A 24905-nucleotide genomic window follows, 5' to 3' on the forward strand; every position below is an offset into this window, starting at 1 on the left:
AGAGCTCGTCTCGGGCTCATAGTTTTTTTCTTATTACGAGAGCTCGTCTCGGGCTCATAGTTTTTTTCTAAATACGAGAGCTCGTCTCGGGCTCATAGTTTTTTTTTTAATACGACAGCTCGTCTCGGGCTCATAGTTTTTTTTCTAAATACGACAGCTCGTCTCGGGCTCATAGTTTTTTTTCTAAATACGAGAGCTCGTCTCGGGCTCATAGTTTTTTTTCTAAATACGACAGCTCGTCTCGGGCTCATAGATTTTTTTCTAAATACGAGAGCTCGTCACGGGCTAAAAGTTTTTTTCTAATTACGAGAGCTCATCTCGGGCTCATAGTTTTTTTCTAAATATGAGAGCTCGTCTCGGGCTCATAGTTTTTTTTTCTAAATACGAGAGCTCGTCTCGGGCTCATAGTTTTTTTCTAATTACGAGAGCTCGTCTCGGGCTCATAGTTTTTTTTCTAAATACGAGAGCTCGTCTCGGGCTCATAGTTTTTTTCTAATTACGAGAGCTCGTCTCGGGCTCATAGTTTTTTTTCTAAATACGAGAGCTCGTCTCGGGCTCATAGTTTTTTTCCTAATGGTATTTTTTTCTTGCTGAAACTAGATACAAAGAAAATAATGAACACGGTTGAAGAGGTAAAAAAGACCAACAACGTTTGGGGAAACTAAAATATATTCATTGATGAAATTAAACCGATTCACGGTACTTCGGCCATAGGCCTTCAAGGCGAAGGTACAAGCATGGACTAATTAATAATTAGTCCATGGTACAAGTTAAGACTAACTTACCATAGCCGTCTGTAATACAGGCCACATTATAGAGAAATTGGAGAGGGCGGCATTACGGTTTTTTGAAATCCAACAGATGGTGAAGAATATCTAGCTAAAGTACTTCCGAATTTATTCTTCTTTTCCGCGCCTTTAACTATTAATTTGGGAGAGCTACTTAATCTTCTAAACCGACTGAAAAATCTAGAAGATAGGTTATTATTTGGACTATCTTAATTTAGAAAGCACAAGATTTTGTATAAAACTTTGATTTATTTACTACGTGGTTACGGTGGTTAAAAGTTTAGCCATTCACTTGAGTCCCGATGAGAATTCTGCCTTAAAGGCGTCGTGAAGACTACCAAGAAACATTTTTCCCTGGTGGCCAACATTTTAGAGAAAAGGGTATGGAAAGTTTTGGGGATTAGCGGGCGAGTACATATTAGCGCCAGAGAGGCTGGAGTATTTTTCGATGGGGTTTACTTTACATGTAGAAAGGGTCAGAGAATATAATATATCAATTTGTGCCGCTTGAAATCAGGAATTTTTAGGATGGGGAATTTTACTTTTGGAAGAGTTTGCTAGGGGTCATTTACAAATAATGGTTATAAAAATAAAATGTACACACAAACATTAATACATACAGTAAAACAAAATATACAATGAAACAAATTATACAGATGGCGGTAATATGGGGAATTTTCAAAGTTAAAATTTTGTTTCACCCTAAGCCTTAAAATATTAATGTACTTATGAAAGTATTAAGTATAACAAAGTACTTTATCACTTAAAACATTTTTGATTGTGAAAATAACACAAAATACTTTATCAGTTAATATATTTGATTTTGAAAATATTAAACAACTGAATAGAGTGAGTAATATCACAATATATCACAGCGCTTGTTTGTTCAAAATTTTAACTAGGAAATGCTTACTACAAATAAGCTGATTTTCGTATAAGTTCATGGTAACTGGTTTATTTTCATTGTCATTAGGAATCTTTTCTAAAATTGTCTGTTCACATTGTTTTCTAAGTTTTTCATTTTGATAAAATTGTGAAAACTTACTTTAGGTAAAGTAGCGTCCGTTTGCTTTTTAGTCGACAAGCAATTTTTGATCAAACAATAATGAGCCACGTTGGAACTAAATAATAGCTGACAATTATTTTATGTTAATTGCAGTACATTATTGCATTGTAACGTTATCATAGAAAGTAAACACATAAGCCTTAGCTTGTTGTATTAAAACATTTGAAAAATCACACGCGCCACCGTTTAAATACAGCAGTTGACTAGCAAGTTGACGTCACGCGGATGTTTTTTTTCTCCATATTAACGACATCTGGCGGTTAAAAAATACGGAAGCTAAGAGCCCCCCAAACCGCTGAAAATATATGAAGCTGTATGAGTAGAAAACTGCAATCGCTTCACTCGCTCGGTCAATATGCACGTGATGCACCCCCCAAAATGTTTGTATGGAACCACGCCTGTCTGATATTTATTCAGTACACATGTATATGGATATAGTAGTAAATCGAGTGTATAAATGCAAGTTAGCGGTTTAGTTTTTAGCTGGAAACAGAACAACGCTGTGTTCCAGTTTCCCGCGGATCGGCGGTTAAATTGCCTCGTCCAAAATATGGTAGACTCGGAGAACGCTAGTTTCACGAGCGCTAAGATATCTCGGACATTTTGGAGGTACAAATCGTTCGTGTTCGCTGTTATTTTAGGTATTCCTTTCGTTGTGCTTTTCCTACACTTGTCCGCTGACTTGATCGGATTCCGCAAAATGGCCATCAGCCCGCCTGGCCACAAGGTCAGTTTGGTCTTTCTTCGGGATGACAGGACCAAACTGGAAAGAGAAAATGAATCGATGAATAGGTTCCAAAGAAGGGCCAACACCCTGAACGATGTTTGCCGCCATTTGAATCTGGACCAGCAGGAATATTTCACGGAAAGGTTGTCATTCACACCGAAACCGGGTTTTAAGGAGCTACTCTATATGATAAACATCGTCGTGGACGATAAATCGCGCACGTTGTTCTGCACCATGCCGAAAGTGGGGTCTACCAATTTCAAGCGGTTTTTCTTGAACGAGATGGGGATTAATAAAGCGAAAAACCTACACACGGTGGCGAGAAAGCAACTGAAAACGGTACCTCATTCGTCGTTTTATCACCAAGACCACCCGGAATTACAGTCGTACCGGAAGATTATATTCACGCGCCATCCATTCCGAAGATTGGTCTCAGCCTACTTGGATAAATTACACAGAAATACTACAAGGGTTTTCAAGTCTTTATCAGTGTCTATCATGGAACGCTCTCGAGGGAACAATTTTAACTCGAGTGCCAATCCCGTTCCGACCTTTGAGGAATTCGTGGACTATCTGATCTACACTCCGCGTGTTCGCTACAACCAGCATTGGCTGCCGTATTGGATGCTCTGCGAGCCGTGCATCGTCAAGTACGACTACATCGGCCAGTTCGAGACCATGAACCCGGACACGGAATTCCTCTTTGGCACTCGCTTTCCCACTTACCACAATCCTACAACCGATTCTATCGCTCAGAAACTGTTCAGCCAACTGTCTCGAGATAAAATATTGAAGTTGTATGAAAACTACCGACTAGATTTTGAGCTGTTTGGGTTTACCACCGAGGGGTATCTGTAACGATGGTATTTTGTCACGTACACATAGCAAATTAATCGAGTATGAAATATTTGTTTCAATAAAAATAAATAGTAACATTCATGTAAAAATTTTATGGGTTTTTATATTATGAAATATGTTTTAGTACGATCGCGATTGACAGCAACGTAGTTTTTGTAAAAAGTCTTATACGGCCCTGTTCGCCCCTTGAATGAACCAATTAAATCAAATTAAATCCAATTGTACTTTATTAAGATGAGTTTTACACTGATGTTAGAGGGTTACATCATCTGGCGACATGCATATATTAAAATACAAAAAGTTTACAGAAATATATAAAAATAGAAATAGCATACACTCAAAAGAAACAATTATATAACATCACTAACCCGATCCAGGGGTGGCCCGCAGAGTGAAGGGATACTCAACGGACATGTTTTGGCCCTTCATTCGTAGGTTACACCAACATTGCAATACACCCGCGTGGTACGGGGAAGTTGGCGAGAAGTCAATTTGCCTGCCCCTAACAAAACACTCTTCGCTACGGAATTCCAACTTTTTAAACTTAATAAAAAGATCACGTTTGCCATTACGGTAGTCAGGACGAGCGTGCGTCTAGAAATAAAAATCGATTGTAAAAAGACGTTTCCTGTATTAAAATTGTATTCTCTCTTATCAGGAAACTATATTCGTATATACTTGGAACCTCTCATTAAACTTTGGTGGCCCCTGATTATTTACATAGAAACATTCGTGCTTTGCTAAGCTAAGCTAAACTTAGCTCCTAGTGGCTATTAAGCCTTGTCTCGAATAAAAGTGATTTTCGGTGCTATTTGTAAGCATCTAAATACGTGATTTAAAGCGGAAAGAGTCCAGTTTCTTGAAAAACGAGACAAGTTCGTTCTCGTTCAGTGGCAAAGTTTATTAGCGGTGTCATCCAGTCAATGAATTTGAAAAGACGGACTACTGTGAAGCCTGGAAATTGTCGGCCTATGTTTAAACCATGTACGAGAGTCAAACAGTAAAATACTCTTTATTAATAATAGTTAATATATAATTACCAAAGTTTACAAGGCATAGCAGTTAAGTAAATTTCTCTAGAAGAGAGAATAGTAAAGATTCGACTGATTAGGTTGCACTCCGTAACCAGTGTCCCGACGTCCCTTATATAGCGGGCCCCTCGGATGACGCTACCGGTCTCCAACCTAACTGGCTGGAGAAGAAAGCCCACCAGGAAATCTTTGCGGACTCACTGTGGTGCAATAGTAAGCGCCACCGGTAACATTACCCCACTCTTAACCTTCGGTTCAGAGGTCGCCACTTTCGGAGAATTCCGAAGGTGGACGACGCGAGCGAGGATGAGTCGTCCCTACCTTCCCCAGCAGCGTTGGCCCAAAACAACGAGAGAACTCTCTGAAGTAAAGGGAAAGCCTGTTAGGGACAAAACCTACATTTGCGGATGCAAATTCCGGCTTTACACTACATCTTACATTCGACGTGGCTTTAGTCACGCACGAAAATGGTTCATGAAACCACAGACCACCTACCCCAAGAAGGACTCGCATCAACCTCGAAAAAAGGTGTCTCAAAAGTGATGAGGCTTTTTTTTAGTATCGCGCGTGCTCGTTTTTGTACCTTTAAAACTGCCTCTTCTTGCCATGTGATGGCGTGCTCTTAAAAACACCGCATCATTTTCAAGACAAAATAATGTAAATTACTACATGCGATGCATATTCTTCTTGGGGTAGGTGGTCTGTGGTTTCATGAACCATTTTTGTAGCACAGTGCCAATGGATCCTTACACATTCCAAGTGCTTACCTATTTAATTTATTGCTCTTATTATAATTATGATAGAAGCTGGAAAAACGGTTCACTTTTAATACTGAAACCCGGCACCTGAGTTAATGGCTTTAAAAGTCGCTTGATGACTTAGGTCTAAGGTGATGCCTTGGGTAGAAGCCTAGCTGATTATTATTTTTATTATTATTATTATTATTAACTATATTTGGGAAATCACACGAAATGTCTCAGAACATTTTTGACTCTAAATGACCAAATTAGAACCCGTAGAAATTATATCTTGTCACCATTTTTGAAACACCCTTTATTAGTGTCTAATATGTTACTTCCGCTATTAAAACACGAGGGTCCGCTTTTGAAATATTGCGAAAAGAGTTTATCTAACTTAAAATAATTTTGTAAATATTTCTTGGGACTAAATTTGGATGATACTGGGTTAGTGTTTTATCGTGAATGTACGTCACGTGTTTTCAATTTGACCCAGATGTATATTGATATAGTGGTATAAATGTAGGTTGTTGGTCGAGTTTCGCGACGCGGTGTGATTTTAACGTAAAATAGGAGCACGCTTTGCCCCTTCACGGATCCCCGCGAGTCGGTTAACAAACTGTCGGATCTGAAATATAATAGACTCCGACAGTTTTACCCCCGCTGAAATATAGAAAATCTTTGCTGTACAGAGATTTTTTGGGCACTCTTTTCATTTTTGCTTTGATACTTGTGAACTAGATCGTATTCCGCAAAATGGCAATCAGCCCGCGTTGGCAGAATGTCACTTTTGCCAGGACGTTAGAGGACCAGGTCCTGAAGGGAGAAGATGAAGCAACGATCAGGTTCCAAAGAAGAGCCACCGCCATGAACGATGTTGGCCGTCATTGAAAATTAGACGAGGAGCAATCTTTCTTGGAAAAGTTTTCTATCTAACTCAAAAATGATGATATGAGGCGAAACTACGAACTCGGCGTCTTCGAGCGCGCTGTTCTGTACAATGCCGAAAGTGGTTTCGACCACTTTCAAGCGATTTTTCTTAAATGATATAAGGATTGATCCAGGTAAACATCCAAATATGTTGGCTCTAAAATATCTGAAATTGGTATCTTCAAACGTTGTCTTATAACCAGCGCCGTAGCTAGGGCTGGGCGTCCGGGGCGGCCGCCCAGGGCACCATCCCCGCGATAGGGTATAGGGGCACCAAAATTGGTCCATATTATTATATTAGGGGGCGCCAAAATTGCTGCTCGCCCCTGGCGCCATTTTCTCTAGCTACGAACCTGGCAGTTATAACCAAGACGACCCGACTCCACTATCGGACCGGAAGGTTATGTTCTTCATCCTTTCCGAAGATTGGTTTCCACCTACTTTGATAAATTGTACAGTCCTTATAGCCAATTTTACAAAAATTATTCGGTGCCTAACACGAAAAGCTATCGAGGGGAGCATTATAACCGAGTGTCCATCCCGTTTCCACCTTTGAGGAATTCATGGACCATCTGATCGACACTCCGCCTGTTCGCTATGTACAGCCAACATTGGATTCTGTGTCATCCATGCCTCGTCAAGTACGACTAAATCGGCCAGTTCGAGACCATGAACCAGGACACGGAATTCCTCTTTGGCGTTTGCTTTCCTACTTACCCCAATCCTACAAACGATACTAGTGCTCTGGGACTGTTCGAACTGTTTGGATACACCACCGCGGGTTATCTATAACATAAGTAACTGTTGCAAAATAATCGAGAATGGAACGATAAAATTTACGTAACATTTTCTTTTTTGTGTTATTAAATGTAATTCAGGGTTGTTTTGGTATTGCATAAAGCTCATAACTATAGTTAATAAACTATTACACAATTTTTTCAGATTCTCGGGGCCTAAGCTCCTTTAGGAAAATAAATGTATCTCCTGAACCCGGGTCGGTACGCCTCTGCACAGGTTGACCTGAAATTTTTGGCACTACTAACCAAAATCAACCGGTCTAAAAAAAATGTGCACGAGTCACAGAATCGCCAGTCAAGTGTGCAGGCTTCCTACTGAAGCTGCACCGATCATAAAATAGACTGCTTTGATACGCTGCATTTAAAAGCTTTAGGTTTTTTTCCAAATCTTATTCTTGTGTAATAAAAATTTACAGAATAAACGCTACCACGAGGATGAAAATTTTAATTTAATAAATTTAATTATTTAAAAATAATTTTATAACTTAGCAAACCATTTGTGAGCACCAATGTAGGTTCTGAACTAAGCAGCAGCGCTATTATTGCAATTCCGTTTGGTATTTATCAAACACTCACTAGAAAAAAGTGCGACCAGGAAATCGAGCCTATTGAAAACTGCTTTGATCCTGTGAAGGCTAATTTTTATGTTGCACACGTAAGAGATTTCTGTTGACAGTTAATCTCACGCCTATGAACATAAATTAGTTTTGAATTATATGAACCTTCTTTGGGCAGTGAACAACCTCTCGGAGAGTTCCAACAGTGATGAAGGACGTACTTTATGGAAACCTGTGGTCGTCCCTACTTTAACGTATCAAACTGAAAGACAACTTCTTGCAACCATTGACTATGCCCAAAAGGGAGCTGATCGCAACGCGTTATCCACTGCTCCCTGCACTGAAAAGGGTGAACTAGGATGGTACACTACGCAAGAGCGTGAGGCGGTCAGTAAACTGAAGTACTTGGATCGATTACAGCTAATTGCAGACAATACACCCCCAAATAATCAGCTAGGCCCAAGTCAGCTAAGCGACTTTTAATATTTTGTTTAAGTTCCGGAGGACTTTTTTAAAACGATTAAGTGTTAAGAACTTGATTGAATCCGTCATTTAATATAATTAACCCACATTTAAAAAATAAATAATTAATTTGAAAGTTTAAAATTGCGTACAGCTAAAAGTTTGTAAAAATAGCGTTTTCCACTGGGAATACTCGAATATTGCTTAAATTTTACGTTGACGGCTCGCTTCTAGCTACATGTACGGCGCGCCAAAAATGCTTGATAAAGCAGCTCTCAATCGAATACAAATTGTTTTCACAGAAGCCGTTCTTTTTATTCTTCCGCGCTTTAAGTACAGTGTGATGAGCAACTCCCGGCCATTACATCTCCCCACTAACTCTTAAAGGGGAACGGCCAAGATTTTCCAAATATGGCCTTATTTCCGTATCAAAAGATTAACAAGACGTTCAATATACTAACACCTACCTTTTTTGTCTTAAAAAAATAGCTTTTGACCCAAAAAGTTGAAACGAAAAATAACGCCAGGTGTTTGGGTTTGAATTTTTGCCGCCATCTTAGGGGCTGCCGCCAGCGCCCCTAACCCCGTATGAGCGATTTGCGAACTATCCTAACTTTTAAAATCGCGCAATTTAGGCTTAGGTGTCTTATAAGTGGAACGTGCCGCGCGTGCAAGACAAATTTTTCGCGTCTTCAGCAGCGCGCGCTTTTACGTTGTTTTTCTGTCTCACCGACTTCTCACCAGGTGTCGCGGCGGACGCGCGCTTTTTGATTTCCCGAAATTTCTTTATTTTATTAAAAATTAACCACTCAATATTTATTTTTTTTCGCCATAAATTTTAGTTTTTAATGGGCTATAGGGCTATCTAACTGATTAAAGCTTGACCGTTCCCCTTTAAGATTCCAACTCTCCCCTCAAACTTAACGCTATACAATGGGTAGTAATCCTATTACCCGCAATGGTGGCAGCCCCATTCTCTGTAAACAGGGAAAAGCAAGCTTTCCTCGGTCAAAGGGAAATTTCACAGACTTCGCAATATGGAAAGGGACTATTTGTTATGAACTCAGAAAAGAGAGGCGTCTCTCGCTCGACTTGTAAATTATTAAAGTAAACCGATAGGTTTACTGTTTATTCTTACCCTCCAAGGTTCGTAAATCGTGCATGCTCTAAGGCTTACCCTCGACTCCTGACTTCTACAAGCCCCCCGTTCTACATCGCAATCTGCACCGTAAGCCCCGAAATTTCGACTGAGATCCTTTTCTAACATGCATTGGTTGTTATTTTTATATCTCTAAAACCAACTTTTTATCCAAGGCGAAATCTAAAACCACCACTGTATTCCTGACGTCGGAAACCTGTGCCTATTTAATGTTTCGATTTAATTGTTTTTTTAAGTGCTTAATCCTTAGTTTAAAGAAATTCGATTTTTTAGGCGACGCTCTTAGCAAATTCCCGTTTCGCGGTACCGGCTATTTGGGGAGCGGCAACGGGGTAAAGGGGGGAACGGAGACGGTCCATTCTCAGAGAAGGGAGAGAGGGAATACGAGACGGGAAAGGCGCCGGGGCACAGCGGACTCAGCGGAGAGAACAAATACAGCCATACCAAAATTCTTTTTTTGTAACGAGATGACGTTGGGAGCCCAAAATGAGTTAAAATGACAAGATAATGAATTCGAGGAATTTAAATAATATTATTAGAGGAATTTAAGTAATATTATTCGAGGAATTTAAGTAATATAAATTATTTGTTATAAAAAGCAGAGAAAATGTTCAAACTGAAAGTAAAATTAAAATGAAAAATTTTAATAAAACATATTTGCGGAATTGAGATTCGAACTCACGCCCGATAGTTTCATACGCGCGTCTTTAACCATTATACTGGCCTCTTTGTTACCAACATAATTCAAAATGTTTATAAAATCATCAAAGTCTTAACGATGAATTGAGAACGAAATAGCCAGAAATAACAAAATTACAATTACATACAGGTCAAATCGCTAATTATTTTATTGCACAAACTCAATTTGCAACTAGATTTTGTATTATTTATGAAATCTCTTTAAATTTGACTAGAAATTAAATACTTCGTTAAGTCTTCGCTGTTCTAAACTTCTAAACAGTGTTTTCATATGAAACCAATTTGGTTACACCAAGAATGTATTGAAGTTACTAAGAATATTTCAGCATAGCATTAACCCCTGGTACCATCCTCACAGCTTTTGTGGAGAAAGTTCGTCTGCATTTAAGACACATTCAAGGTCATACCATATAGCAAACTTGAATGGGAAAGCAGACGAATGCTACAAAGGCTGCGAGAATGGGAATCAGAATCCTGTAGTCCAATATTCTTAGTCACTTCAATACATTCTTGGTTTCACCTAAATAAATATTATTACGTTCCATTTATTCTTTTTTCTCCTTCTGAAAAAGGGACATACATTATACAAAACCAGTTCTAAAAACAGTGTTTATTCTTATAAGTGTTACGGCTAAGGAGGGACAGACATTAAAATAAATTTAGAATTCATGTTTTTACGAAACATCATAACAAAAAAATGTACGCAAAGTTTATCCAGAATAAACTTTATAAACGTTAAGAGATTATATACAAAATTAAAGAGTGGAAAAATAAATATGATGTGCAATTCGAAAATCGCTCTTGTCTACGTCACTCCGTAGTCGAAGTCGACCAAAAAGAATGGTCTAAAGCTAGAAAAGTTTTATATTTCATAATTTTCGAAGAGTCTCCGACTCTCCGTGACAATTTTCATTCTCACATTGTGAGAAATTCATCTAGTGCTGCCATCATTTGGAGGAATTTGAAACTTGGAGAAGAGAAGCTGTTTCTGGATGGGGAAATTTGGAACCCTACAAGTAGCTCGGGAAAGGAAATTTTATTTTGGTCAGACCTCGTCTAGTGCTGCCATCATTTGGAGGAATTTGAAACTTGGAGAAGAGAAGCTGTTTCTGGATGGGGAAATTTGGAACCCTACATGTAGCTCGGGAAATGAAATTTTATTTTTCTATATATCGCTCATCAACTGGTAAGTATACCAAACGCGTGCAGGATGACGGTAGGATTATGTAGCATTGCGGGAGAGCAAGGATCCTATATGTTAGAAGGATAGGTAGCTCTCCGGCCAGCGCGTGTTTTCAAAACGCCGGCAGCGCCGTCGATATTAAGAGAGTCTCTAAACGTGGGATGTCTTGTTTCTATTCCCTCAAGGACAAATTTTGGCGGTGCTTCTTCCTCCATGTTTTGTCCTTGACGGAATCTAAAGACGGATTCTCTATCGCGCATGACCCACCGACGGCGTTGCCATTTTTCGTCCCTCGCCTCATATCCTTCTAACATATAGGATCCTTGGGAGGAGTATTTCTAAATCTACAATATTCAATCAACAGTAACGGCGGCAATGGTGGCTAAAGAACTGATCAGCTTTTGCATTTGTGTTAGTTTCAATAAAGTTTAATATAAGTCTGGAAAAACTAAATTGATAATTAAGAACCAAGTGCACAATATTAGCACGTATCTATTAACTGAACGGGCTCGTCTCACAATAAGAGCCTGAGTTCGATTTGAGACTTAGCCCAGGCTTTATTATGAAAATGATACGAGCCCAAGAAGAGACCAAAACGTTGTGGCCATTTAATTTGAGCCCGAGATGAGACCATTTTAACATAGCGTATTTTTTTGGGCTCGAGATGTTATGTGTACGTTTTAGCACGATCATGTTTCCCTTGACCACTGGGCAGCGCTGCGGCGCAGAGCAACACGTGCCGAAACCGTAACGCTTTCTTTCTCACCGACACGACCAACTTTGATTACGTGCGGTTTGCGCTATAGCTAAAGCGCGAACAGCGCGTGATCAAAGTTGGCCGTGTCGCCCTTGAAGAGAGCTCTGGCCTACCGGGTTAATACGGAATTTACGTATTTGGCTATTTCGGATAACGTGATTTAACCCAGTCGTTTTCTGATTGGTCCAAAGTAAACTACCTTCTAGAATTTTCGAAGATTGTTGTAATGAAGAGCGTACCAGGCCTGGTCGCCCGGCTGTTTCGTTTGACAATATGAAAAAATATGAAGACTTAAAAAAGATATTAAAAGACTAGAATGAGCCCAAATGTTTAGGGAGGGTAATTGTGAGACTGAGCCTTAGACCAAGTCTTCGTGTGCAGATATGATCAGGCGTTGCTCCAGAGGGGGAGGGGACCATGGGGGCCATGCCCCCCAAACCGCTGAAAATATATGAAGCTGTATGAGTAGAAAACTGCGATCGCTTCACTCACTCGGGCAATATCCATGTTATGCACCCCCTAAAATGTTTGTCTGGAACCGCGCCTGTCTGTTATTTATTCAGTACACATGTATATGGATATAGTAGTAAATCGAATGTATAAATGCAAGTTAGTGGTTTAGTTTTTACCTGGAAACGGAACAACGCTGTGTTCCAGTTTCCCGCGGATCGGCGGTTACATTGCCTCGTCGGAAATATGGTAGTCTCGGAGAACGCTAGTTTAAAGCGCGCTAAGATATCTCGGACATTTTGGCGGTACACATCGTTCCTGTTCGCTGTTATTTTAGGTATTCCTTTCGTTGTGCTTTTCCTACACTTGTCCGCTGACTTGATCGGATTCCGCAAAATAGTCATCAGCCCACCTGGGCACAAGGTCAGTTTGTACATTCTTCGGGATGACAGGACCAAACAGGAAAGAGAAAATGAATCGATGAATAGGTTCCAAAGAAGGGCCAACACCCTGAACGATGTTTGCCGCCATTTGAATCTGGACCCACAGGAATATGTCACGGAAAGTTTGTTTTTCATACTGAACCAGGATTCCCCGGAGCCCCACTATAACGTCAACCTCTTCGTGGACGACAAATCGCGCACGTTGTTTTGCACAATGCCGAAAGTGGGGTCTACCAATTTCAAGCGGTTTTTCTTGAACGAGATGGGGATTAATAAAGGGAAAAACCCACACACGACGGCGAGAAAGCAACTGAAAACGGTACCTCATTCGTCGTTTTATCACCAAGACCACCCGGAATTACAGTCGTACCGGAAGATTATATTCACGCGCCATCCATTCCACAGATTGGTCTCAGCCTACTTGGATAAATTACACAGAAATACTACATGGGTTTTCACGTCTTACGCAGTGCCTATCATGGAACGCTCTCGAGGGAACAATTTTAACTCGAGTGCCAATCCCGTTCCGACCTTTGAGGAATTCGTGGACTATCTGATCGACACTCCTCCTGTTCGCTACAACCAGCATTGGCTGCCGTATTGGATGCTCTGCGAGCCGTGCATCGTCAAGTACGACTACATCGGCCAGCTCGAGACCATGAACCAGGACACGGAATTCCTTTTTGGCACTCGCTTTCCCACTTACCACAATCCTACAAACGATTCTATCGCTCGGAAACTGTTCAACCAAGTGTCCCGAGAGAAAAGGTTGAAGCTGTATGAAAACTACCGACTAGATTTTGAGCTGTTTGGGTTTACCACCGAAGGGTATCTGTAACGATGGTATTTTGTCACGTACACATAGCAAATTAATCAAGTATGAAATTACTGTTTCAACAGAATTAAATAATAACATTAATGTAATTTCTTTTGGGTTTTATATATTATCAAATATCAAATAGGTTTTAGTACGATCGCGATACGTATAAGAGAGAAGTTTTTGTGACCCAAAACATCTCACGCCCATACCTCGTAGTTCTTATTGAACTAAATGCCTCAGCAATATTACCTTTTATCGGTTCACAAATGGAACCGGTTCCTCTTACAATTGTTAGATTACTAAATTTTTATTAATTTATTGTTCAAGAAAGTTTGAGACATAGTTGTAACAGACGCCTACTTAGCCGAGGGCTATTTATAACAATTGTATAAATTATGTAAATGCATAAGCCATTGTATTATTATCGATGGGCGGCTCACTTGCCGTAATCGGTGTACAAGCCTGTAGTATTTACGGTTCTAAAGTGATTACCTAACTGATTACAAATTTAGCACTACCAGAGGCTGTACTCAGTTTCGTACGATTGTAATTGGTGTACAGATTTTTAGTTATCCCATCGACTATTATTTATAACGAAAGGTTTTAAGTAGTCGAGGCTTGCGTTAGGACAAGAAACGGTTCCCAAGGAAGGAAAATGATGACGTAGCTTGTAGCAATTTCGTTAGTTGGTTTGATAGCGATAAATATGAAATTAAAACTTCTTACTAGTATACGGGTAAAAGAAGGTAGCTCAGCGGCAAAATTCGTCCCAACTTTCAGTGGCGGACTATGCTCCTTTGAGGACCTAGGCTCAAAAGTGTAAGGAGGTCCTTTATGTTACCCTTTTTTTACAATAAAGGAAAGGATAAATAAATTCCTCAAATAATTTGTTTTAATTTATTTATAATTATTTACATTGACTAGTTAGTAAACTTACGTTAGTATCACAACAAAAATAGCTACTTTTCGTATCCCACAAAACTGTCAACAAAGCTATTTCATATTCATCGAATCTTTTTGCCAAACTTCAAGTTTACTTAAGGTTTCTCGTTTTGATTTAAACTAATTTCCAGAAGGACATTTTTAATACAACTATAATTAAATCTCAAGGCGGAAACTGCACCAGCCCTTGCTGCCAACTTGGTATCACTATTTCTTTTGATATTTTTCTTGCTATTTTTTTCTACAGAGTTCATTAAAATATTCCAACGCCGAGTAGAAGCGGAAAAATACACATAGATGCTTTGAACAAAGTCAAAATAATGCAGGGCAGATGCACATGTTCCGATTAAATTTAAAGAATGGCTTGCACATGGAATATAGGTGGCAGTTTTTGAATGAACTTTTATTCTAGTTTGTAAGCAAAGACTATATAAGCAAGAATTTATATAGTCTTTGTTTGTAAGCCTGTGTATTTTCCTGCCATATTCGCGGCATTATCGTATGACTGTCCTCGGCATTTTTTAATATCAAGCGATAGATTTTCCAAATTCGTTAATACAACATTCTCTAGATTAGCTGTTGCGAAATGGATTTAATTAATTGAATATTAAAATTGTGTTGTATTATAATTTTTTGTAAAATTGGAACCATCCTCGAAAATCGGATATATATATATTTCACCACATTGCAACAGCCTAGCTATTGTCCACAATGCTATTTTTAGCGTCTTTTTAGAAAGGAATTGTAGGGACGGTTTCTTGGTCCGATTTAGTGGCGCCATAGTTTGAAGGTCGAGCATTGAAAAGGTATTCGGTATTATTTCGGGGGTTTTTCCAAGAGCTCCCGGCGTGCCCAAAATCGGTGACGTCGGAGCTTCGGGGCTTATGGGAAGGTATAACCTTTATGGTTAGAGAGTGTCACCCCCTTCTTTCAGGGTAAAAGGGGGTGAAGCTCAGTGAGAAAAAATATGTACTTATTCATTCGCATTTCTGTGCTGTCGAAATAAACATTGTTTGAATTTTGTCCGTTTACTTCGTAGTCAATAATTTTTAACTTAAGCCACTTGGGGTCTAAGTTTTGGGCTGCGGATTTTTAAGGTCGCGAATTAACCTGACTATCGGTTCGCAACATTAGCGGCATCGTGATGTTTGATTTGAAGAAACCCGAAAAATCTTTCCATTATTTCCCCTTTATTTTTTAACATACCTCAAAATAAAGGTTAGTTGATCACAATGCGAAATATCCGGAGTCGAATCAACAATTATAGAATAGTATAGAGCTTCTTTAACTTCAGAAATTAAACGTGTTCGTACTTCACCGGCCATCAATGTTATAAATTCGTTACAAATTACATGAGATAGGTAATTTATTTTACCTTGTCCAGGAGCTCCAAATTTTTCCATATGTTTTTTTTAAAAAACTATCAAATTCTGAAAGATATTCTAAACAACTGAAAAAATTCCCCTTTCGATCGGAATGAACGTTTTCTCGGTGTCCCCGAAATGCTAATCCCATACTAGCTAAAAACTTTACTGTCGCAACAATCCTTTTTAAGTCTTCCCGCCAATAATTTCTTTCTGAATCTATTTGACTGGCCATATGAATATCCACAAGTCCCGCCACAGCTAGTCTTCTTTTCAAAGCTAACATTGACGTTACGTGTTCTTTGGAGGATTCGTGTTCTTTGGAGGATTCGTGTTCTTTGGAGGATTCGTGATCTTTCAATATACGAGATAAATTTTTCCAGTCATTCAAACCAGTATTTAATTTGCTTTGTGCTTTTGAAAACAGTTTGCAGGGATAGCAATTAATGCATTTGCTTGTATCGGAAAATATCATCCATTCGCGATATTCCTTAGTTCCATTTGCTTTGTAACAGTAAAAATTTGATTCAGAAATACTTCTATGGTAGACTCGATTTCTGTCGAAATATTGAATTAAGATTTTTTATGTCGCCTTTATTGCAAGGTTTATTTACTAAAAAATGGTCTACCATCTTTTGTGATACTAGGTTAGGCCATAATGCTATGTCATTATCAAAATGTGCTAATTCTACACATTTATTAGAATCCTCGCACGCTTCATTTCCATCATTTTTATGAGTTTCCATTTCAATGGAAATATTTTCCTCCATATACCCTTGCCCTAACGCCTCTGCTGTGTGCATTTTATCAAAATGTGCTATTTCTACACATTTATTAGAATCATCGCACGCTTAATTTCCATCATTATTAGGAGTTTCCATTTCAATGGAAATATTTTCCTCTATATACCCTTGCCCTAACGCCTCTGCTGTGTACATTTTCTCAGGAAGGTCTTCAGATTGGTTTTAAAACTGGGGTTCAGGTTCAGATCTAGTTACATGTCCGGAAGGTTTTTTCAGAAAACCAGTGAGGAAGGTTTTTTGCTTTTGAGCACATTCAAATCTTCTTTTCATTTTAATATCTATTTTAAATGACCATTTCATAATCGTGCAATACTCTTAGAACGTGTTATCCCTCCATTTGTAGAAAAACCTCCCCCAACCGAAAATGGTTATACTATATACCTTTAAGCTCAAATAAGTTCAGAGTAAGCAAGTTTATTAAAAATTCCTTTTCAAAAGTTTTGATATTGCAATATATTATTAAGAGCCCGAATTTAATACGAATACCGATTATGTTTGCTGAAATTCCAGCTTGGATTACTCGTGAAAAAAAAATTGACATCAAAATTTTACTTAAAAAGGGAAAACAAAAGGTATGATTGTCTAAACTAGAACTAAGCATCAGCTGTCCAGCTTTACCTCAGTAGAGGATTTAGAGTGATGGATCTATTCGAAAATATGTATCATAAGCCTAGCAAAAACCCATTGCCAAAACCTTTCAAACCAAACGGGTGGCAGGATAACTTAACAAAATGTAACCGAAATCGACACATTCACAGGTTTTCCCCTAGGCTTACGGGTTGGGTTTCACCTAAGCAAAAGCACTTTTATGAGGATGGTCAATTCCCAAACCCCACTGGGCCATGGCCATGATTTTTACTTATAAGTCATTATAATAGTTGTTAACGTCAGGTCCAAGACCCATTGTGTGGCAACAGTGCAAACTTGTCCAACTTAAACTCTCTAAGGGAAAACCAACTTTAGTCAAATACACTGATTGGTAAAGCAATGTGAATTTGTGAAATTTAACAAACTTACAACTTTTACTTTTCAGTTTCTTCTAAATATTTTGTTTTCAGTCGTAAAGAACGACCTGTCGAGCACCGATAGGATACACTTTATTATAGCTCCTAACGACATGTAGTAGAACTCATAACGAAGCTTCATCATCGTTCGGATAAAAGTACACCAAAAGAGACAAGCACCTTGTTTAAAGATTAAGTAGGCCTCTAGCCGCCTCTTTTATTGTTTCAATTATCCTATGTTGGTTAGATTGAGTTACGATAGGTTTCAATATTATCATAAGCCTATCAACCCTAAGTTTGAAACGCACATAGCGCATTTGTACCACATGCACTGGACGGGCGAAAAAGAAATCAGACGATAGTATCGGCACCTGGTAGAGATAAATTGAAGCTTCTTCCTTCCCCCTTTCTCTCTCTACGCACCTCTCTCTTACTAAAGCAGCTGGCATCATGCATTGCGGGACGCGTTACGTTTCTCTTTTCCGCCACCGCGTGGATTTAGCGCTGTACTTTCGACAGTCGTTAGCTTGAACCAACAGTGCCTTTCGATTCAAACTTAGGGTTGATAGGCTTATGATATTATCTGTGGCCTACACATATTTTAAAATTTTACTTGGTTAGAAAAAGGCAATACAAAGAGTTAGATTGTCCAAACAAGAATGAAGCGTCGTCATGTGTGCTACTTTAGGGTGATGGATCTATTAAAATAAGCTTTGTTAAGGCGGGAATATATATTTCATTTCCATCTTTTGATTAAATATAAATACGAATAATAAGAAATCAATTCGTACTCACGATGAACTAATAAATTATGGATAATAGAAATCAGGTTTGGAATTAAACTGGTAAATAGAAAAACAAATATTAATTTGTGCAAAAATGGGAAAACTAAATCTCAAGAAATAATGTTTTAAGTTTACTATATGTTTAGAGGCCTATTAAATTCTAAAAATATGATTTTTGAGGCCCCTAGGCGATGAGGCCCTAGGAGGTGAAAATGCCAATTTTAGAACTTTTTGGAAAAGGCACCAATTATGTTTCGCCCATATTTCGTTATAACTCGAAAACGATTCATCCTACGGACTTGCAGTTGGTCTTAAACAACTCAGCGGGAAATCGACCATCGGGAACAACACCAAACACGGCCCAATTCATTGAGCGCACATTTCGGGGGCAATGGCCCCCTCTTGCCCGCTTTGCCCCCCTCCCCCCCAAAAAACCATGTGGTCCACCCCGCATCGCTGCGGACTCATCGGATCCTCAAAGTAGATCCCAAAATCGATTTTGAATGCCACATTGGAAGTTGGGACGAATTTTGCCGCTGGAGAACCCTTTTTGGGCCTCTTTTAGCCGTGCTATACGTCTCAAATTTGAAAATAATTACTTTCAGAGTAGTTATTATAGTAAAAAAAAACTATTAAATACGACTATCAATCGTAATAATATATTCCTGATAGACTGGCATGGCGTACAAAATTGTCCTTGGAAAAGGATTATTGTGGTAAGTTTTCTTCGAATTGCTTCTTTCTTTTGACTATCGTTGATGTAACTGCTGATATGTCTTAATCTTATATTTACAAGTATCCTGTGGGGACTTTACAATGGACGTTGATAGCCACAGCCATAAATACAAGGGCTGATGTTGCAATTGCGTCAGTGGCTTTACGAATCCGGAAAATTCATTTCCTGTCCATTCAGTATGTTTCTTGATTAACGTTTCATCAATAGATAATGCTATTCAAAGTTGATGATATGATTTGTCACTCTAATTTTAATTTTGCTAAAACTTTCAGCTGTGAAGCTAGGTTGGACCGGGCTCCATTAACTTGTCTCGCCATAGTTTTCTAACTTAAGAAAACATAGCGGATAATATTGCACCCATTTCGCACCATTATGCACCACCACTTTCAAATTTTGCACCATCACGGCTTACGAGTTATTTAAATTTGGAACTTGGCAGGCTAAGTTCATGGCAGCTCGCCACTTTCTTAAATTCAAAAATTGATGTAGTCTATCTCGTTGCACCAATTTTGCACCATTATGCACCATTATGCACCATCATTTTAAAATTTTGCACCAAACTGGTTTAAAAGATATAATAAACTGAAAATGGGCGGGCCAAGTTAATGGTAACTTTATATGACTTTTTTCCTAAATGTAAAAAACCTAGCTGGTTGCACTAGTTTTGCACCATTGTGCACCACCATCTAAAAATTTTGCACCAAACCGGTTAAATATATATATTGATTTGAAACCTGGCTTGCCAAGTTAATGGTAGTTTGCCACATTGTATTTTCAAAATGGAAAAAATCAATCCTGATGTACATAATTTGCACCATTGTGCAGCAATTATTTCAAATTTTGCACCAAATAAATTTAAGTTATATTTACATTTGAAACCCGGCGATTCAAGTTAATGGTAGCTCGCCACTTCCAAAATTTTGAAAAGGTATTATCACATAGTGTTGTGGCTATTTCGCACCAATGTGCACCATCGTTTTCATATTTTGCACCATACCGGTTAGTGTCATACTTCCATTCGAAAAAAGCATATTATGACCGGCCAATAGGCGGGCCAAGTTAATGGTAGCTCGCCACTTCCATATTTTTGAAAAGGTAATATCACATAGTGTTGTGGGTATTTCGCACCAATGTGCACCATCGTTTTCATATTTTGCACCATACCGGTTAGTGTCATACTTCCATTCGAAAAAAGCATATTATGACCGGCCAATAGGCGGGCCAAGTTAATGGTAGCTCGCCACTTCCATATTTTTGAAAAGGTAATATCACATAGTGTTGTGGGTATTTCGCACCAATGTGCACCATCGTTTTCATATTTTGCACCATACCGGTTAGTGTCATACTTCCATTCGAAAAAAGCATATTATGACCGGCCAATAGGCGGGCCAAGTTAATGGTAGCTCGCCACTTCCATATTTTTGAAAAGGTAATATCACATAGTGTTGTGGGTATTTCGCACCATTGTGCACCATCGTTTTCATATTTTGCACCATACCGGTTAGTGTCATACTTCCATTCGAAAAAAGCATATTATGACCGGCCAATAGGCGGGCCAAGTTAATGGTAGCTCGCCACTTCCATATTTTTGAAAAGGTAATATCACATAGTACCATCGTTTTAAAACTTAGCACCATACCGGGCAAAGTGCAGCTTTTTTCTGTTTTTTGGAGTTGACAAGTTCAATTTTTATAGATTAATTAAGATGCCTATTTCACTATATCATCGCTGTTTTTAGCGAAAATTTTTTTTCCTAGGTGTGTGAAATTATATTTGTGTTTATATTAGATAGCAGAGAAGCCCGCCTAAAACACTACTAATTCGGGAAAAGAAAAAGCCAGAAGGAAATTAGCGAGAAGTTGATCACTCTGTGTAAAAGTTTTACACTGCCTTACTTTTGGCTGTACGCGTCTTCTTTAAAGTTCCTGCCTTCTACTGTGCTGATTACGCGCGTATTCAATATACATTCACTTTGAGAGTGGTCACCTCCTCGGGAATATATTAGCCGCGTCCTCTTGAAAAAGCAAATAAAACAAATTCGCTACAATGCCTTCTTCAAGAGCATGGTTAACTAGACCATACGTCCCGTTTTGAACGGGACAGTCCCTTTTTACGGTACTTCGTCCCGGTACCCCGAGGAAAGCTTCGGAACGCAGAATTGTCCCGTTTTCAGTGAAGAGTCTCCGATAGCATCGAAATATCACGCGTTTAAGTGAAGCCGATAGCATCGAAATATCACGCGTTTAAGTGAAGCCGATAGCATCGAAATATCACGCGTTTAAGTGAAGCCGAGAGCATCGAAATATCACGCGTTTAAATAAAGCCGATAGCATCGAAATATCACGCGTTTAAGTGAAGCCGATAGTATCGAAATATCACGCGTTTAAGTGAAGCCGAGAGCATCGAAATATCACGCGTTTAAGTGAAGCCGATAGCATCGAAATATCACGCGTTTAAGTGAAGCCGATAGCATCGAAATATCACGCGTTTACGTGAAGCCGAGAGCATCGAAATATCACGCGTTTAAGTGAAGCTGAGAGCATCGAAATATCACGCGTTTAAGTGAAGTAATCTGTGGCACTCACCCGCCACCCGCACGTCCCGTCACTGGCTAATTCACTCGGGCATCGACTGATGTGATTTGCAATTGTTGTTCATTGCAATTCGTTCCTGATTTTTGCGAATTGTGGTGGTTTGTTAAGTTGCCCCCCCCCCATCGCCATTTCGATAAATTAACTATTTGTTTAAAATGCACCCATTACGCACTATAACGCACCCATAGGACTCGGAAGGGAAAACCACTTTAAAGGGGGCTAACTTTACCATAGCCCCTCCACTTTGACAAGTTAACCAATCAAACGCACTCATTACGCACCATCATGCACCACACACCAATCATTACGCACCAGTATCATTATAGAGTTATTTAAAATTTTAAATGGGGGGCAGGTTTACCTCAGCCCTCCCCCTTTCACCAATCGCGCTAAAAACGGTGTCATTCTAACGCACCCATAACGCCCCGTTATGCACCACATTCGATATATTATGCACTATACTACTTAATAGAAATTTTGAATTTTTACATTTTGGTCTATCCAAAATTTTAGCTTTAGCGTAGAATTATCTTCCGTACTCAAATTATTAGGCACCATTACATGATATCATTATTTAATTATTTAATCTAATGAAATGCTCCGCAAAAGAATAACATTATTTATCTGGACAGCTTTTCCCGCAAACTCCCGGATTACAATTAATAATAATTTCGCATCACACTTACAAGTTCGCTGTTCAAAATATAATGTAAATTATAAAATAGAAAAATTATAAATAAAAATTTGTGGATAGTCAAGATTGTTAATGAAAATTGTCAAAATACTTATTGCACAAGACCCTTTTGGTATCGGGTAATATAAATCGATACAAAATGCTTGTGAAATTTAAATATATCTCTTCAAATCCCCGATACCCCAAAACAATTTCCATGTGTGACAAAAACAGACGCGATAAACATAAAATGGCCCATAAGGCCCTAATTAAGATTTAAGGCAGAAATAATCCGTAAATATACACATTTGTGGTAAAAATAACCACCAATCTCCCTAAAAATTGTGTCATGCAAATGCAACCACTATACCCCACAGTCGATTTATTATACACCATAGTAGTTAGCAGAAATAATTATTTTTAAAATTTGCGCTTGAATGAAGATCCATTTAAAAGTTTTAGTGGGGACAGATTTCCGTTAGCCCCACTTTCACCAATTGCCCTGAAAAGGTACTGTTCAAATGCACCCATTAGGCACCTTTATGCACCACAGAAGATTTATTATGCACCATACTAGTTAGCGGAAATAATTAATTTTTAAATTTAGGCTTTCCTTTTTGAACTTTTAGCGGGGGAAAATTACGTCTGCCCGCCCCACTTTTACTAATCGCCCTAAAAATGGTACCATTCAAATGCACTCATTACGCACTATTATGCACCACAGTCTATTTATTATGCACCATAATAATTAGCGGGAAAAATGAATTTGGAAATTTGGGGTGTCATTTTTCACTTTTTCACGGGGACAGAGTTAAGTCCCCCCCACTTACAACAATCACACTAAAAATAGTGCCATTCAATTGCACCCATTACGCACCATTATGCGATCTATTATGCACCATGTGCACCATTATGCACCCGTCATGCATCATCGTGCACCACAGATATTTTTCCTTGCATCATGCTCCTCTAAAAGATATAGGAACTCGTCATAACCATATGGGGGTGCTAAGTTAACGGTAGCACCCCCACTCTCGATATCGATACTTTTAACGTGCCTAATCGAATGCACCAACAATGCACTACCGTGCACCACAGATATTTCTAATTGCACCATTACCCAAGCTTTTAAAAAATGAAAATGTTTGCTGTTAACGACAGCCTCACCACTTTCGAATTTGATAATTTTAACGCGCCTAATCGATTGCACCCTTAATGTAGTACTATGCACCGCAGTTAGTTTCCATCGCACCGCACTCTTTTTTGATATATGGCGTATATATATAAACAAAAATATTAACGTTAGGGCTAGGTTAACGACAGCCCCAACTAATGATCTTATTTCAAAAATGACTCCTCAACTGTAAGATAGTCGACATTTTTAGCAGTTGACGTTTGTGTATTAGAACCCAAGGTGGGCATTTAGAATAGTGGTTTTAAAAATTATTTTTTAATTTTTTAAAAAATGATAACAATTTCTTTATGTGTCCTTGGTTTTTGCGTATCACACACTACAAGAGTTTAGCTGATTCTATCGTTAACTTGAAAGAGTTACTAAATTTAAGTTGGAAAAATTTACTAATTATTAATTTCAAAAACTGGTGGTGCATACTCCTGAACGACTCTTAGTGATCTTTTGATATTCGACAATCTGTTTATCACTTTTGAGAGCTCGTAACTCTGAAACGGGGCTTTTAGGACCATGGTTCATTTGACATTTTGAACTCGTAGGGACCGATAGAATAAATTATAAACGTTTCGATACTCTTATCCGTAACACGCTGTAGAATACGCAACTTTATTATTGGCCCTATACTTTACTTTGACTTCAGATTAAGCCACTTGATGTCGTGCACGACTAAGAAGCCAAGCTTGATCTTCATTTTTCTATTACACAGTTTCAACAGCTAATAAGACATGTGGTCAGAATTTATATACCAGTGCTAATAAGACAACCGTAATCCCTAAAATCTACGACTTTCCTGTTCCAATGTTAGAAAAAACCGTAGACGTTCGCGTTTACGCATGATTTATAAGCTGCTAAAAATGTCGACTATCTTATAGTTAATTATTTAGATTTTACAGAAACATTTCTTATTTAAAAATTAACTTGGTGCAATGAGGTAGTGCATCGTTGGTGCATTCGATTAAGCACGTTAAAAGAATCGATATCGAGAGTGGGGGTGCTACCGTTAACTTAGCACCCCCAAATGGTTATGACGAGTTCCTATATCTTTTGAAGGAGCATGGTGCAATGAAAAATATCTGTGGTGAGTGACGAGTGCATTGTGGTGCACATGGTGCATAATAAATCGACTGTGGTGCATAATGGTGCGTAATGGGTGCAATTTTATGGAACTATTTTTAGTGTGATTGTTGTAAGTGGGGGTGACTTAACTCGTGAAAAAGTGAAAAATGAGACCCCAAATTTCAAAATTATTTTTTTCCCGCTAACTATTATGGTGCATAATAAATCGACTGTGGTGCGAAATAAGTGCATTTGAATGCTACCATTTCGATGCTATCGGCTTCACTTAAAC

General features: G+C 38.7%; 1 protein-coding gene across 1 annotated transcript; it reads left to right on the plus strand.

Moving 5' to 3' along the window:
• Positions 1-2554: 2554 nt before the first annotated feature.
• On the plus strand, positions 2555-3439 carry LOC149926554 (carbohydrate sulfotransferase 11-like). The gene has a single exon (XM_090157709.1). The coding sequence runs from the start codon at positions 2555-2557 to the stop codon at positions 3437-3439; it is 885 nt and encodes a 294-aa protein (XP_090013835.1).
• The last annotated feature ends 21466 nt before the right edge of the window (positions 3440-24905 follow it).

The sequence above is a fragment of the Leiobunum rupestre genome, chromosome 9, assembly GCF_980474605.1.
Source record: "Leiobunum rupestre chromosome 9, qqLeiRupe1.1.hap1, whole genome shotgun sequence".
Classification (NCBI taxonomy): domain Eukaryota; kingdom Metazoa; phylum Arthropoda; class Arachnida; order Opiliones; family Sclerosomatidae; genus Leiobunum; species Leiobunum rupestre.